The sequence below is a fragment of the Elephas maximus genome, chromosome 3 (genome assembly GCF_024166365.1).
Source record: "Elephas maximus indicus isolate mEleMax1 chromosome 3, mEleMax1 primary haplotype, whole genome shotgun sequence".
Classification (NCBI taxonomy): Eukaryota; Metazoa; Chordata; class Mammalia; order Proboscidea; family Elephantidae; genus Elephas; species Elephas maximus.
In genome coordinates, this window is record NC_064821.1 from 163,207,195 (window position 1) to 163,223,672 (window position 16,478).

Here is a 16,478-nt window from a genome sequence, read left to right on the forward strand (position 1 = left end):
GACGATTAGAATTTGATTCAACTGGGTTCTCCCTTAGCCTGTCCTTTGTATACTGTCTGTTGGGCTCATGGGTCCTCCAGCATTAGTGGATTCCCCTTTTTTCAGGGATGACCATGTGGATCACTGTGGCTCTGTTGGAGCAATCAAGGAAGTGAGAACCAAATAATTACATTTTCTGCAGCCTCTTGTTGAAGTTTGTGCCTAGGGTTCTCAATTCATTATACAAACAGACTACTGGGCCCAGCTTTGCAGCTGAGACCTAGGGAACATATGCTGGTTGTTCTGATGGAGGTTAAGGTGGTCCACATGACTTGGGATGACCAAATCTCACCCTTCATCGTACCAAACAGCTTCCTTCTCATTCAACATCTTCCTCTCCTTTATGCTGGGCTCCTCTCTACAATGAGCAGACGCTGGGGATATGTCAAAGCTTTTATTTCACATCTACTTACAAAACCATGGGCAAGTGCCTACCAGAGCATATGGGAAACCTGAGAGTCCCTCAGCAGATAAGCTGCTTTTAGTTAGACACAGGCACAACCACCGCTGAACTTCACAAATCTCCACATGATCTGAGAGGAAAACCGAAGAGCTCTGGGATTTTTGTGCTCACTCACCCATCCACCTAAGGAGCATAGTTTTCTTGTTTATCACTGTCTGGTGTGATGGTGCCCTCTGAAGAGCCAAAGACTGGAGATATTAGACCACGTGGCTGAGTTAGAAGGCTCAGACGTGACCTTGGAGGCAATAACGTTCTACATGTTGGAAACACTTGATGGTAGGACAGGTGCACATACCTGAGTGGAAATATTTCATAGTGCTTTTTGTTGGAGAGGTCTGGTTTCTACAATCTTTTTATAATTAGAGGACCCTATAGGACAGAGTAGAACTGTCCCATAGGGTTTCCAAGGAGCGGCTAGTGGATTTGAACTGCCAACCTTTTGGTTAGCAGCTGAGCTCTTAACCACTGTGCCACCAGGGCTCCAATTAGAGGAAGGGGTCACCTATTTCAGGAGACAGAATTATGAGTTTCCTGCAGCCCCCGGGGGAGGTTTCTGTTGAACTCGAGGTCTGGGGAGGGGTGGGCCTTTCTGCTGGTGAACGTGGGTGCCTGATGAATGAGGAGGAGGTCTCTTCTGCTGCTGGTGCTGGGCACGGTGGCCAGGAGGCAGGGGACGATGACCAGGTGCCTGGGAACGATGACTAGGTGGTGGAGGAGGCTGGGAAACTGCTGGCTTTTGAGACATGGAGGCTGGAATTTGGTAGGGCTTCCGGACCCTTTCTTCAGTGGTTACTCTGTGAGCTCTTATCTCCAGCTCCTCATCTGCAACAAAAAAGCCTCTGAGGAGTTCATTGTGGTAAGATGCCATCAATGGAAATACTGATTAAGCACCTCCTGTGTAGAAGGTGCCATGTTAGCTGCTTTGAGGGATACAGTGAGGAAGTAGAAGCTGCCCTTACCCTCTGAGAGCTCCAGGTCTTGTAGGGGAGGAAAACAAGCACTAGCAAAGTAGAGAGAGAACCCAGAGCTTCAGAGAACTAAGGGGACCAGAGGCAAGAAGACCTCAGCGGAGAGCTATGTGCCTGCGTCTCCTGAGAGCAGAGTAAGCCCTAGGACCTCAGAGCCCTTCCTCTGTACCATCCTAGAGACCAAGCCCAGAAAGCCAACACCTCATGTTCAGAGCCACTTGTAATAAAACACTAGCAGTAATAGAAGGTATCACCGTTACCTGCTTGAGTTTGTCCGAGACTCCTGATAACCCCACGCACAATGGCATCGGACTGTTTTGCAGAGTAGATGACCAGGCCTTTATTCCTAGTCTAAGTCTGGAACCTTTACTGAAACCTGTTCAGCATCATAGCTACACTCAAGCCTCCCCTGACAGACAGGGCGGTGGCTGCTCTACCATCGAACCACTGCTGCCCCACAATAGAAGATAACCAGTTGTCTTCAAGTTGAGTCCGACTCTTGGTGACCCCATGTGTGTCAGAGTAGAACTGTACTCCAAAGGGTTTCCAGTGGCTGATTTTTTGGAGGTAGATCATTTGGCCTTTTTCCAAGGCACCTTTGTGTGGACTCAAACCTTCAGCCTTTCAGTTAACAGCCAAGTGCGTTAACTGCTTGCATTAGTAACTAAATTCCTTCAAATGGGTTTCTGTGTTAGATCTGCTTTTCCCCAAATTCTGCTATAAAGCATCCACATTCTGGTGAGGATTTGGAGTATACACGAGGAGTTTTAGTCCTCAGGAGTTTACTGGTTCCTCAGAAATTCACAGGCTAATCGCATCCTTTGGCCTTGAATTCCTCCTCTTCCCAGCCCCTCCAGGATTTTCTGCTGCATGTGTCTTTAGTCCGTGAAGACAGGCCCATGATAATAGTAATGTAGTTTTTTCTTTGCTGCCTTAAAACCACACAGGAAATTTGTGAGGATGCTCAGCTGCTATAGGCCTGGAGGGCCCCACTGGCCCCCTCTGGCCTCCTTCAGGCTACAAGTTAGATATTATGGTCCTTCAGCCCAAGGCCATCCTCGCAGCATGACTCCAGAGGGAAGCAGGGAGATGAGATTCTCCCTGGGGCAAATTAGTGATCGCGTACATCTTTATAGAGACGTGCACCTTAGCACGCTCGGCCCGCTCTGAGCATCAGCTGGTGACTTGGGGGCGATGATGCCAGTGCGGACCGCCTCCTCTGACCACTGACAATTCAAGCACCAGGCTGCTTTGAATCTTAAGACTCAAAGACAGACCATGTGGTTTTGACATATGAGTGGCTGGTATGCTCTAAAAACAAAAAGACAAGAGCACAGAAAGGAAAAAACTTATTCTCTGTGACATCAAGGTATCCCAAGGTACTTGAGGAGGTTGTGGGAAGGACTTGGATCCCTGATTCCAAGTCCCGAATGTGGGGTAAGGGGAAGTCCTTCTTCACCCTGTGTGGCAAGTTTAGGCTGGCCACTTGTTTACTTATCTGTTCATCCTCGATTTGGGTTTTATAAGTTGTGATAAAATATATCGAACAAAACGTTTTCTATTTTACCCGTTTTTAAGTGTACAATTCAGAGATATTTTGTGCAACCATCCGCACTATCCATTTCCAAATGTTTTCCATCACCCTAAAAAGAAACCCAATACCCTTGAAGCAATAACTCCCCATTTCTCCCTTGCCCTGACCCATGTAACCACTAATAAATTTGGTCTCTATGCATTTGCCTATTCTAGATATTTCCTATAAGTAGGATCATATAATATTTGTTCTTTCGTGTTTAATTTCACTGAGCAAGGCTCATCTGGGTCACAGTGTGTATCAGAATTTCATTCCTCTTTATGGATGAGTGTGTTCATCCCTCTTTTCGTTCGCTTGTTCTGCCAACATTTATTCCCCACCCTCTAGGTGTCAGGTAGGGTGCTAAGTGCAATGATGACTCAGGCATGAATACTCTCCCCCCTAAAAAAAACCCCATTCAAGTCAATTCCGACTCATAGCAACCCTACAGGACAGAGTAGAACTGCTCCACAGAGTTTTCAAGGAACACCTGATGGATTCAAACTGCCGACCTTTTGGTTAGCAGCCATAGCACTCAACCACTACGTCACCAGGGTTTCCAACACTCTCCCAGGAAACCTAAAATCAAGTAAGTGAGAAAAAGCATGACTATAAATCACCATATCAACTTCCTGTTAGGCCCCAGGGCTGCCAGAGAGGTGCAGACAAAAAACCACATGAGTTTCAGGAAGAGGAAGGTAGTGTGACCCAGTGGCCAAGATCTCAAGGTGGGTTGGACAGACAATCTGTGCAATCTGCCCATTCAGAAGAACACTGAGGGCCCCCTCCTTCAGTTTTGGTCCTCACAGCTGGGCCCAGCAAGCCCATACCAGCAACTTCAGCCGCAGCCGAAACAACTGCTCCAAGGAATTCCTCCAGGCTCGTGGTCCTTCTCCCTCAGCTGAACCTCCTGGCCTCTTAACCCTGGGCAGGATTAGGGTGAGGCAAGCAAGGGACCCAGGGTACAAAACGTAAGGAGGTGTTCACTCTCAGGGTTGTGCAAGTACAAGATTGGCCCCAAGAGTGAGCCTCCTTACCTGGCTCTTTACTTCCTCACCCCGGTTCCTGCCCTGGCTCAGCCTAACCTATGGGCCATAGGATTTGGGGTAAATGATTTAACCTCATTGGGCATCGATTTCCTTGTCTGTATTAATATTATCTGTCTCATGAGATCACTCTTAAGATTGGTTGAGATAAAGGATGTAAAGCACAGAGATCAGTGCCTGGCATGTGAGGTTGCTTTGGCAACACCAGATAATTGTATTTGCCATTTCAGCCTGGTGAAAGCAGAAATTGCCTTGTCACAGGGTGGCTACAACCCCACTGTTCTGAAACTACTCAGCTCCATTATTTTCTTTCCAGATTCAAGGTGTCATCACCGTGAGCTGTTTCTACGGGGATTTTGCCAGGGCTTATGGTGGACAAAAGGGGGGGGGGTGTTACCGTTTCTCCTGCTGCTCAGTTTTTTCTTCTTGCTGATGTAGAAAATGAGCAGTGCCACAAAGATGATAAGAATGGTGCCTCCTCCGATGATGCTGAGGATGAGATAGATATCCAGACCTTTCCCTGGAAGGAGAGAAATGGAGTGGTGGGAAGGGGCCCTGGGCAGTGGGGCCAGCTGATTGTTCTTGCAAACGACCATCTCTCCTGTATCAAGCAGATAAAAGAGCTCGATGGGGCTTTTCAACCCCATAAAGGCCAAGCTCATGGAGGCTCGTGAATTGTGTTAATTCCTGAAAGGGCTCATCCTCCAGGGTAAGCCCTCCTGGAAGTCTCCTTCAGGAACTGTTCTTTGGAACTAGAAATGCCGGATTCTTTGTGTGCCGTCTGCTGCCTCTCATCAAGGAGAGATCTGAGAAGGAGTTTAGAGACAATCTCGAGTAACCTCTAGTTTCCCAGAGAAGGCCCAAAGAGGGAGGCCGAGATGCCCAAGGTCACATAGAGTCTGCCTGCCTGGTCCCTTTAAGCAAACCTTGTTCTGTGTTCTGCACTGTTTATACAGCTCTCGTCTTTGGCTGCCCTCCTTCACTGTGTTTTTTTTCTCACCCTCTTGATTAGGCAGTTTCTAGGCACTCAGTAAATATTTCACTTGTCCAGCCCAACCCTGTAACCTCAGAGCCAGCACCCCTTCCCAGAATTCCCCTGGCCTCAAGAGAGAAATGCAGACACATGGCTAGTTAGCAACAGCACGTGAACTTGGATTTCACCTCCCAGAGCTTCAGCTGCTGTACAGCAGTGAGCAAAACAATGGCTTCTGTGTTAAGAGAAATCTGTTTGAGTCTAGGCTCATCTAGGCAAGAGCTGTGTGACCTTTGGCAAGTTCTCCACCTCTCTGAGCCTGTTTCTTTCTTTGTCAAATGGAGGTAATGAAACATGCATCACAGGGTAACTGTTAGGAGTCAATCAGATAGTGGATATGAAAGTGCTTTGTAAACTGTAAAATAACACACAAAAGCGAGGTCCTGCTCTTATTAGTGCTCTTTGTACAGGCGTTTCTGTGAGCTATTTCCCAGGAGGAGTGCAGGGCTGGCTGCCCTCTGTGAGTCAACAACAGTTAGAGAAGCAGTGGCTGGGGCTGGGATCAGAGAACTGTTACATTTGGAGGACAAGCTGGAGTTTGGCCTCAGCATCACAGAAGAAACCACCTCTTTGGAGGAACATTCCTGGGAAGTGCTGCCATACACGAAGACCATGATGGACCCCAAAGGAGCAAGCCAGAGGGTTGGAAACCAAACCTGGTGAATTTGCAAACTGCGGTGATGTGTTAAGCCTTAGCTTTCTTTTCTCAGGTCTCTCTGTGACCCATTCTTGGCCTGCCAGTTACACAGACTGTCTCTGCATAACCATAAGCTGTCATGCAGCTGAGCCGAGAAAGGATGCGGGGTCCTCTAGGCCCCGCTGGCTTGGAGAGGAGGCATGGACTGCTCAAGTCCATCTCATGCAGAGGTCAGCCTCCCTGGATTTGGCCCAGGGTGGGACAGGGCAGGCCTGGGAACAGGTTGGGGAGCACGTGGCTCTTGGTGTCCTTTGGCAGAGCTGCCACACATTTATCTTGGGCACACTTAGGGTGAAGGCAACTCCTTCCACAGTCTGTTCTCAGGTTTGTCCAGAGCAGCCCTCTGGGGCACCTGGTGGTGCTCTCCAGTGGGGGACATTCCAGCTGGTCTCAGAGGCAATCCGAAATATGTCTTTGCCTTCTGTCAGTCCAACTACACTTCCTGTTAGAGGTAATGTGCCCATAAGGAATATTTCTTGAGTATCCAAATCTGCTCCTGCCTTCTACTGTTTTGGTTTTAAGTACGCACACACCTTATTTGAGCCAAATTGTTAGAGTCCGTTCATTGCTCCTCTCTGCCTCGTTCTTTTAGCAAGGGTCTTTAGGGTCTTCCAGAGCAACTCTATCCCGTCCCCAACCCTCACCCAGGCATTTCGCCCATCTCTTTAGTAGCCTCGCCCTGGACCTGTCCTTTCCTGCACCATAGACTAAGGGGATGAGAATGTTCCAGGCTAGGCAGCCTGGCTCCACCCAAGGTGCTCCCCCTTCCCTCCATCCCTCCCTAAATATACATATTGTTAGACTGGTGGAATCTAGTTAAAATGAATTAGTGTAGGGTTGCCAAATAAAATACAGGCAGCCAGTTCCTTTCAAATTTTAGATAAACTACTAATGGTTTTTAGTATAAGTATGTCCTGTGCAATATTTGGAACATACTTATACTAAATAAGTGTTCATTGTTTATCTGAAATTCAAATGTAACTGGATGTCCTATATTTTTATTTGCTAAACCTGGCAACCCCAAACAAGAGTCTCCTGGAGTTTGGGAAAAGAGGTCATAAAGTCAAAGAGGGACAGCTTCACTCACTGGGCCTTAGTGGTGGAGGGCCATAGGGGATGAGTGATGATGGTCTAGTGTGTGGTTGTCAGCCTCTAAGATAAGCCCCAGTGATCCTCGCCTTCTGCTATTCATGCCTTTCTGTAATCCCCTCTGATTCAGTGTGGACTGGACTTACTGACTTGTTTATAACTAACAGGATATATCACTTGCAATATTAGGTTATAAAAAGACTGTGGCTTCTATAGGGTACTTTCTCTTGGATTTCTCTGAGGGAAGCTAGCTGCCATGTTGTGAGGCAGCCCAATGGAGAGGCTCACATGAATAAGCTTAGAAGTGGGTCTTCTGAGGCCTGCCATTAGCCATGTGAGTGTGCTTAGAAGTGAGTCCTCCCCCAAGAGGACCTTGACGTCACTGTGGTCCTCTGCCAATAACTTGGTTGCAGCCTCTTGAGAGACTCTGAGCCAGAACCACCCAGCTAAGTCATTCCTGGATTCCGGACTCCCAGAAACTGTGAAATAATAAATGCTTATTGTTTTAAACCTCTAAGTTTGGGGTGACTTGTTACATATCAACAGATAACTAATACAAAGCAAAAAACAAAAATCAGTTGCCATTGAGTCGATTCTAACGCGTGGAGAGAGACCCCATGGCTTTGAGAGTAGAACTGTACTTTGTAGGGTTATCAATGGCTGATTTTTTGAAAGCAGATTGGCAGTCTTTTCTTCAAGGTACCTCTGGGTGGACTCAAACCACCACCCTTTACAAAGCATAGGTTAAAATGCCTTACTTTTGACTCCACACCAGCTCAGGACTGCCTCTGGGGTCACTAACAAGCCACCGGTCGCTGTAGAAATTTAAGACCTCTGGCTGTATAACTATATTTTTGTGTCCAGTTTCCTTTCAAGGAGGTAGACTAAACAGAACTGGAAAAACAATCACAAAATATCAGATGAGTAGGCTCTCAAGGATTATGGAACTCAGCCTCTTTGTGGCCCAGGAGGCTGAAGCCCAGAGAGGGGAAGTACCTCTGTCAAAGTCACCAGCTAAATTTGGATGGAATCCAAGCTAGAGTCCAGTTGCCAGCTCCCAGGCCAGGGTTTGAGCACTACACGGAGTTGCCTCTCAAAAATTACTTCTGGGGAACGTGTCAAACTGGGATTCTGGAGAGGAACTGAGACTCTTGGTATTTCAGGACTTCCTGGTGCTAGTCCATATAACAGAATGTCCCTGCTCTGTGATGGGAGAAACACAGCCTTATTGTGTCAGGAGTCCTCCCTGGCCTGGTGTTTTCCCTTCCCCCCATGCCTCTAACTTTCAAGCAGGGACAGATTAACCAGTAAATGCAGTATGCACCGGCTTACAGTCAGCAAGGTACGCATGGGCTTAATTGTCTTTACTTACTAATCTGCAGTGAACAACTTCACATGGGTTTCACCAAATCTTTGATGTGGTGAAAATAACAAAATTGTACACTACAAATTATTAAGTAAGCACAATTAAGCCTGTGCGTACCTTGGTTATTGGGTAATCCATCCCTGCCAAGGTTTCTACAGCCTTAGCCCTTACTCCTGATAGAAGGTGCTGACCATCACCTCCAAAAGGGAATCTTCTCTCTTGTTCTCTTTTCCATCATTACCCTGTGAAACAGATTCATGGTCACAAACCAGCGAAGAGATCTTGGGCAAGTTAACTTACCTCTCTCTGGAAAATGGAGGTTTGGCTGAGGTACCCTGTATAGCCCCTTTTACCTCTTCAATTCTTTCCCTGGAAGGGAATCTTTTCATTGCCTGAGGTTAAATTGTGCTCAGTGGGAGGACTCCCATGCTGGATAACTATAGAATACCACCTCCTCTCAGGCTTGCCTTGAAGGTTTGCAGGAGGAAAAGGTATGTTTTCACTTCTCGTCCTGAGCCAAGCCTGCCTCACAGCCCAGGCCAGGTACCCAGTGCCCTGGATCATGCCCGTGCCATGGGCCTGGCTGGCTGTGTTTGTGAAATGAATTTGGAACGTTCTGACCGGATGCCCGCCACACACCTGTACAGCTGATGTTGGCTACACTGGTTTCCACACTGACTTTGTTTTCTGCCTTGCAGGAGAATGACGGATTCAGGTTGTTGAACCACTTGTATATAATGACCTTCTGATGACTTGTATTGACAGCTTTCTTATTTAGAGACAGTGTTAATTCAGGATCACTTCCTTTCTTTACCTCACAGGTCAGAGTTGTATTGATACAATTCCAGGAGATCACTGGTTTTGAGACCATCTCTGAAAAGATAATAAAGATCCAGTTCACATTGGGCAATTTTCAGATCTTATGATATACCTATTCATAGAGGGAGCGTTGGGGCCAGTTTGGGACCAGGAACAATTTCAAAGTCCCCTTTTAGAATTTTAGAAAATTATTTCATTTTCAGGATAAAAAAAAGTCTCTGATAAAATTGGTAGATACATCATACCAGTAAAAGGTATATAGTATCTTATGTTTATATGCTGTTTTATAGCTTAAAACATTTTCATGTATATATCATTTAATCCTAACAAACTGAGAAGCTGACGCTTTTCTTCCACTTTAGGGATGAAATGCCCAAGGCTCTGACAGGGTAAATTGGTGATCTAAGAGTACCCACTAATAAGTGTTAGATCAGGACAGGAGCCTGCTCTCCTGAGTCCAAGTTCAATAGTATGAATAAGAGGGCTTCCATGTCCCCATCCCTACCAGCCTCAAGAGACAATGCTTTAAGAACCCTATGCTGGAGAAATCATTACCTGGGGGCCTGGGGCCTTAGCCACAAATGAAAAGGGGGTAGAGCCCCCACCTCCCACCAGGGTCCTGAAAGCAGAGTGTGAGGGGTATGTTAGTGGGTTAGTGCCCTAAGGAGGTCAAAGGAAAGGCGCTAGTCTGGGAATCAGAAGACCTGGTTCTGCCCTCTCTTGGCCCAAATCTTCACAGCTACGCTCTGTACCTATCTGGACCTCATCTGTAAGAGAAGGTTAAGAAAAACATTCCCTGCCAGTCACAAGAGGGGCAACATGCAGCAAAGCTTTGGGCTAATTGTTAGGTACTAGTATCATTTTTTTTTTAGTATCATTGGGAGCCCTGGTGGCTCAGTGGTTAAGAACTTGGCTGCTAACCAAAAGGTCAGCAGTTCAAATCCACCAGATGCTCCTTGGAAACCCTACGGGGCAGTTCTACTCTGTCCTATAGGGTCGCTATGTGTTGGAATAGACCCAACAGCAACAGGTTTTTTTTTTTTGGTTTGCTATTATTGGTGGTAGTTCTCATATTCACAATCATAAACTCCTTACCTCTCTTTTTCCAACATGCTAATAATTTAAAGGCTGCATCAAAAAGGAAGAAGCCCTGGCCTTGGCCTCAGATAGGCCAGGTCCAAATCCTAGCTCCACCATTTCCTAGCTGTTAAGGCATCAATTTTCCTTATCTACAAGTGGCTGTGCTTCTATCTTCCTCCACTGTGGAGGGTGAGGAGTAAAGGAGTTAATGAATGAACGAATGTGAAAATCTAGCATCAGTGCCACACCCATGGGCACTGGTTGGATCAGAAATTCAAGTGGGTTTGGAATACTCGTGCCAACTCCGTGGGAGTTTCCATTTCAACCACCTGCATCAAGGTCACCCTTGGAACGCTGCTGTCTGGGTCACACTGAAGAAGAAACTCAGGACTGGCTCCTTCATCTACAGGATGAACATTCCAGACAAATTTCATTTCTGTTACAGTATACAAGCATGGAGAAATAAAGTTTTATTTCCACCCAGAAAATGGTGAAACTTCAACACACAACCAGTGCCAGTGTGTCGTCTAGGGGTGGGGTCCAAGCATTTGCCTGTCTTTTCAAAATGGAGGTTGCCTTTTCTATGTACAGTAAAACCTGCGAAAGCCGGAACCTGTGTAAGGCAGAAGGAAAACTCAAATATTTTCCACTAAAACGAGCAATAGAAACGTGGTAAGACTGCACCCTGTCAAAGGCAGAAAACTTCTGAGACCCGGGAAAACGAGGCAGTCCCATCGAGTTCTGGCTCTCACAGGTTCCTCTGTATAACAGCATCATACAAGCACTGTAAAAACTGACAAAACATCCAAAAAATGTTTAAAGAAGACTAAAAATCACCTGTAATTCCACTACCCAGAATCAATAATTATTAATATTTTGTTATATATCTTTACCAGTTATTTTCTACGCATATATACATGAGTCAGAATTGACTTGTTGGCAATGGGTTTGGTTTTTGTTTTTTTAATACGTATACAAACAATACTAAAATATTAAAACTGGATTATATGATTTTGTAGCCTGCCTTTTGTTCTTTACTGATCTATTATAAGCTTTTTCTTGGTAATGAACATCCATAAATATACATCTCTGCCCTATTTTAAAATAATGCATCCATAACTTAGTGAGTTTCTATTGGGCACTTTTAAATCCCTTTCATTATTTTACTAACGTCAACAGTGCAGTGATATGCAACCTGTGTAGCCTTATCTTTGTAGATCCCCTTTCTGTAAGATTGCTTCCTGGGAGTGTCGTGGCCGGTGTCAAGTGGGTGCACATTTTTAAGACCTTCTCATTGATAAGAACTTAATTCTGTCTAGGATCATTTCCTTCTTCACTAACACCTGCTTCTAAGGGCGCATCAGCCAGTGGCTGCTCAGACCCCTCCTTGAGAAGATATGGGCCCCATGACGGAAGCAGAGAGAGGCATGGAGAAACAAAGAAGTGGGGGAGGGGACTAACACTGAACAAACACATACATGTCCCAGGCTCTGCAGAGCATGTTTTCATACGTTGCCTCACTGAAGCCCTCAGTGTCCCATGAAGTTGTTATCATTGTGAAAACCAGACTCAGAGCAGATAGGAAATTTGCCTGAAACCATACGGCAAGGAATGGTGACAGGACCATGAATGAAGAGGCTGCACACATGTGCGCACACACACAACAGTGTTCACACACACACACACACACACACAGGGAACAGTGAGGCACCTGTCGTCTTGTGGACAGGTTGTGGTTCTTCAGCTAAAGGGGGCAGACTCTCTTTGGGGGGTAATGAAAATATTATGAAATTGATTGTGGTGATGATTACATAACTCTGTGAATATACTAAAAGCCATTGACTGGTATAATTTAAATGGGTGAATTGTATGGTGAGTTATATCAATAAATCTATTTTAAAAATAAAGATCACTGTCTTGCTAACAGGATCCCTGAGTTTCAATCCTGGCTTTGCTCTTGTCAAGTTGCTAGACCTTGGACAAGTCACTTCTGTTTGGGTCTCAGTTTCCTTATAGATAATAAGGGAAAAATAACCACTACCTCTCATGGTCGTTCTTTAAATAAAATCACGTATGTGAAGCACCTGACATCTGGCAGCAACTGACTAACGGTAGCCACTACACCAACTGAGACATGAGTGGAAAAACGCTCGCATGGAGCCCTTCAGGGGCTGATGTTCAAATCAGACCCTTGGGCCTATGCAGGCTGCAGTCATGAGCTCTGGGGTTCCCAGAGTCCTTAATCAGTGCCCCCTTCTGCTCCACTCTCAGCCCTACCCCATTTCTGGACAAGTTCTCCATCTAAGGGTCCAGGACTAGGGTATAGAAAATCATCATCTTCAGGGGGGTTGACAATGTCTGAGGTTGTTGGAGTGGGACCGCTGCTTTGTCTGTGTACTGAGGCCAGAGCTGGGAGGGTGATGGTAGGTACGAGGAGGAGGGGGCCCTGCCTCTGGTGACATTTCCTGTGTGAAGCTCAGACATGTTTATTTGCTCACTGAGTGACTAAACTATTCTTGTGCTGGGGTTTTGTCTTCTCTAAGCCAAGTGCAGTTTCATCTTTTCATTTTCCCTTATCTCTCCTTGTCTAGTGTCCCCTGGACTTTAATTCAATGCCACTTCCATTCCTATTTCTCTTCCATCACTCCTTCATCCAAGACATCTTGCCCATCCTTACTCTATAAAAAACCCTCAGGATGCTCATCCCACGTACTAGGCACCCTTTGGGCCAGCGGTTACCAACCCTGGTAACTCATCTGGAGATCCTGTGTGACCCAGAAGCTTTATGAACCTAATGATGCCCAGGCCCCACGTTGAGAAATTCTGATGAGGCCTGAGCACTGATAACTTTCAGTGGCTTCTCAGTTGACTCTACCTGTGCAGGCAGGTACAGAATGACCCACCAGCCCTTCTTTACTTAGGTTACAGCAGCAACTTCCTGGCTGGTCTTTTTGCCTCCATCTTCAGTATCCACTACTGCTCTTCTAGTACACCCACAAAGATACAAACCCACTCACTGTGCATTTTCTACACATACCAGCAAAAATCGTCTTCCACCTTCAATCACTCTGTGTTGAGCAGATCAGAAACAAGGGCTTCTTATCCTCAAATTCATTCTTTTCCAGCCTTTTCCAGGCATAAAACTATTCCTTCAGAGGACCCTGGTGGTACAGTGGTTAAGTGCTACGGCTGCTAGCCAAAAGGTCAGCAGTTCGAATCCACCAGGTGCTCCTTGGAAACTCTATGGGGCAGTTCTACCCTGTCCTATAGGGTCGCTATGAGTCAGAATCGACTTGATGGCAGTGAGGTTTTTTTGTTGTTGTTAGAGGGCCTTGGCTTGGAATTGTCCCATTAGCTGAAAGGCTCACTCCTCTCCAGCCAGCCTCTCCTCCCCTGCCCCACACACCTGGCTTGCCCCGTCATCACCTGAAATGGCCACTGATTTCCTCTCCCCATCTGTTTCCCTCCTCTTGATTAATGCCGCCATAATCCAGGTTCTTCAGCCAACCCCACCCACATGCCTGTAACCAACTGGAGAGAGAGTTTTAGCCAGAGAGGTTTGAGAGTCTACCAGCTATTTATTTCCACATGGGTGGCTTCCATCTCCCCCAGATGACTGGAGTCTCCACTGGGGCAGGAGGGATGTGTTACATTTTCTTTAGAGCTCCCCAGGAGGCTAGGGTCACTGTGGGGACATTCCATAAATGCTCTTCACCAACTTGCTAAATAGCGCCCATGCTGAAATGCAGAAATTTAGGAAACAAAGACTTACCTAGAATCCTCAAGTCAATTTTTCTGTCCAGCACGTTTTTTCCGTATATATCAAATACTTCGACCCTGTAGCTATTGCTACTATATCTTGTTAGATTTTTAATTTGCAGAGTTCCATTTGAGAATATGTGATATGTTTCATTTTGCAGGTTTTTATTCCTGCCTTTGCGTAATTGCCCAATCCTGGTTTGTCCTAGGTACCATCGTATATCATCTATAGAATCATCCAACTGGAAATCAGGAATGGCCAGGTTGATGTCATGGTCCACGATACCCACCACGTCCGTAGCCTTTGCACCTATAAAAAGCGAGACAGTTACTGAGGACTTGAGACTCACTGCTGAGGAAGGCTGAGCTGTGACCTCTTTGACTCTTATATTCACTTCAGGATCTTCAAAGAAGATACCAACTATGGTGGTGAAGACCCACATATCAACTTACCTTTCATGGAAAAGTTGCAAATCAGAAGGAAGCTGGCGAAAATTTTACATGGCAGTTTCATCATTGGGGTTAGCTTCCTTGTTGTGATTCCGAGCTCTTCTTGCAAAAGGAACTAAAGCAGGGCTGGTGGAATCCACCCCCTGAGAGATTAACCACGTGCCGCTCTTTTTTTTGCTTCTTTTGCAGTAGCATAGAAAGTGCACACGCACACACATCACACACACACTCAGCAAACTGATTCTTCTGAGGAGCTTCTTTGTCAAAACAGGTGTTTTTTGTCAGTGTGTGCTTGCTTTTCATATTTTAATCTCAAAACAGCCTTGGGTAGATTATCCGCACTGAAGAGAAGAAGAACTGAGAGCCTAAGTAAATCACTCAGAATCCAAAAACCCACTGCCATCAAGTCAATTCCAACTTACAGCCACCCTATAGGACAGAGTAGAACTACCCCATGGGGTTTCCAAGGCTGTAAATCTTTACGGGAGCAGACTGCCACATCTTTCTTTCACGAAGCAGCTAGAGGGTTCAAACCACTGACCTTTAGGTTAACAGCTGAGTGCTTTAACTACTATGCCACCAGGGCTCCTTTCCACCCAGGATCACCCTTTCGTACGTAAGGAGCTGAATGTAACCATACAGGCTGACCCTATCCACTCTGCTATATTGCATCTAACAAGACCACATAAAAATATGGGCAAATGTTATAAGTGAATAGCAGGATACAAATATTTATCCTATAACTATAAATATTGTAAAATGTATACATATGAATTAATTATGAAAGCAGATTTTTTCCTTTCTTCCAAAAGTTGGTTTTAATGTTCTAAAATTGTTTTTGTCATAAAAAGAAACAAATATAAATTGATTCTCAGCTGTTAATGCCTGAAATCTCCACATCTAAGGTTTAGCATACATTTTACAACACTATGGAAATTTAACAGGTAGATAAATAGAAACTTGTTCCAACACAAAAAAGCATAGAGATGGTAAAATACTGTTCAAAAAAACCAGAGCCAATGATTTAAAAGAAGTTCATAGCAGATAACACTACATATAGTGAAACGAAAGGGATAGAAAGGTTTAAAAAAAAAAAGGGAAGCGAAGAGTTACTCGGAAAAAGAGAAAGGAAATTCCTAACATAGCAAGGGGAACAGGGTGATTCTGAAATGGATGGGCCCAGAAAAATATGCCAGAGGCACCCGGTCACAGAAAACAGGACACCTGATGATAGATTTCAAAAAAAAAAAAAAAAAAAAAACCCAGATATATAGAATACAATGAGTTAAAATCTTCAAAGTTCTTTTTTTTTTTTTTCTTTTTTCAACTTTCGGTACAAATATGGATAAAATCTTTCAGGAAGTTCCCCCAAGAAATGAAATTAAGTCAAAGGAATAGCTCTCTACCACTAGGTAAAATGAAGCTTAACTAGAATATTTACCTCATTATTGTGTGACAGATCCCTACCTCATATTATCCACAGAAATAAATTCCAGTTGAATTAAAAAAATTTTAATAATATTTTATTGAGTTTTTTTGGTAAAGATTTACATAGCAGTTTAAGTTCCCATTCAGCAATTTCTACACAAGTTGTTCAGCGACATTGGTTACATTCTTCACACTGTGTGGACATTCTCGGTATTCCATTTCTGATTCTTTGGTTTCCATTAATCTAGTTTCCCTGCACCCTTACCTTCTCATCTTTGTTTTAAAGTAATTGTCGACTGTTTGATCTCATATAGGTGATTTTTTAAAGGAGTACAGTACTCATGGATGATACTCTTTATTTTGTGAAACATTCTGAAGCAAAGATGGAGAGACTGTGTCTCACATGCTTTAGACCTATTGTCAGGAGGGATCAGTCCCTGGAGAAGGACATCATGCTCGGTAAAGTAGAGGGTCAGCGAAGAAGAGGAAGACCCTCAATGAGACGGATTGACACAGTGGCTGCAACAATGGGCTTAGGCATCACAATGATTGTGAGGATGGCGCAGGACCAGGCAGTGTTTCGCTCTGTTGTACATAGTGTCGCAATGAGTCGGAACCAGCCCCACGGCACCTAACAACAACAACGATATGTTATTTAGCTAAAAGGT

The 16,478-nt window shown here is 45.1% G+C and overlaps 1 protein-coding gene across 1 annotated transcript; it reads right to left on the bottom strand.

Annotated features, from left to right (window-relative positions):
- Nucleotides 1–418: 418 nt before the first annotated feature.
- On the bottom strand, nt 419–14,492 carry CD2 (CD2 molecule). Its single transcript, XM_049879988.1, has 5 exons — nt 14,386–14,492; nt 13,946–14,242; nt 8,914–9,147; nt 4,487–4,609; nt 419–1,324 (listed from the first exon to the last, which is right to left on the bottom strand). Exons 1-5 carry the CDS (start codon nt 14,447–14,449, stop codon nt 1,023–1,025), a joined length of 1,020 nt encoding a protein of 339 aa, XP_049735945.1. The 5' UTR covers nt 14,450–14,492; the 3' UTR covers nt 419–1,022.
- Between the last annotated feature and the right edge of the window lie 1,986 nt (nt 14,493–16,478).

Coding starts and splice junctions, on each gene's coding strand:
- CD2 (XM_049879988.1), bottom strand. CDS start 14,449: ATGATGAAACTGCCATGTAAAATTTTCGCCAGCTTCCTTCTGATTTGC. Junction 14,243..14,385: donor TTGCAACTTTTCCATGAAAG/GTAAGTTGATAT, acceptor CGCTTTTTATAG/GTGCAAAGGCTACGGACGTG. Junction 4,610..8,913: donor AGCCAACATCAGCTGTACAG/GTGTGTGGCGGG, acceptor CTCTCCTTCCAG/GGAAAGGTCTGGATATCTAT.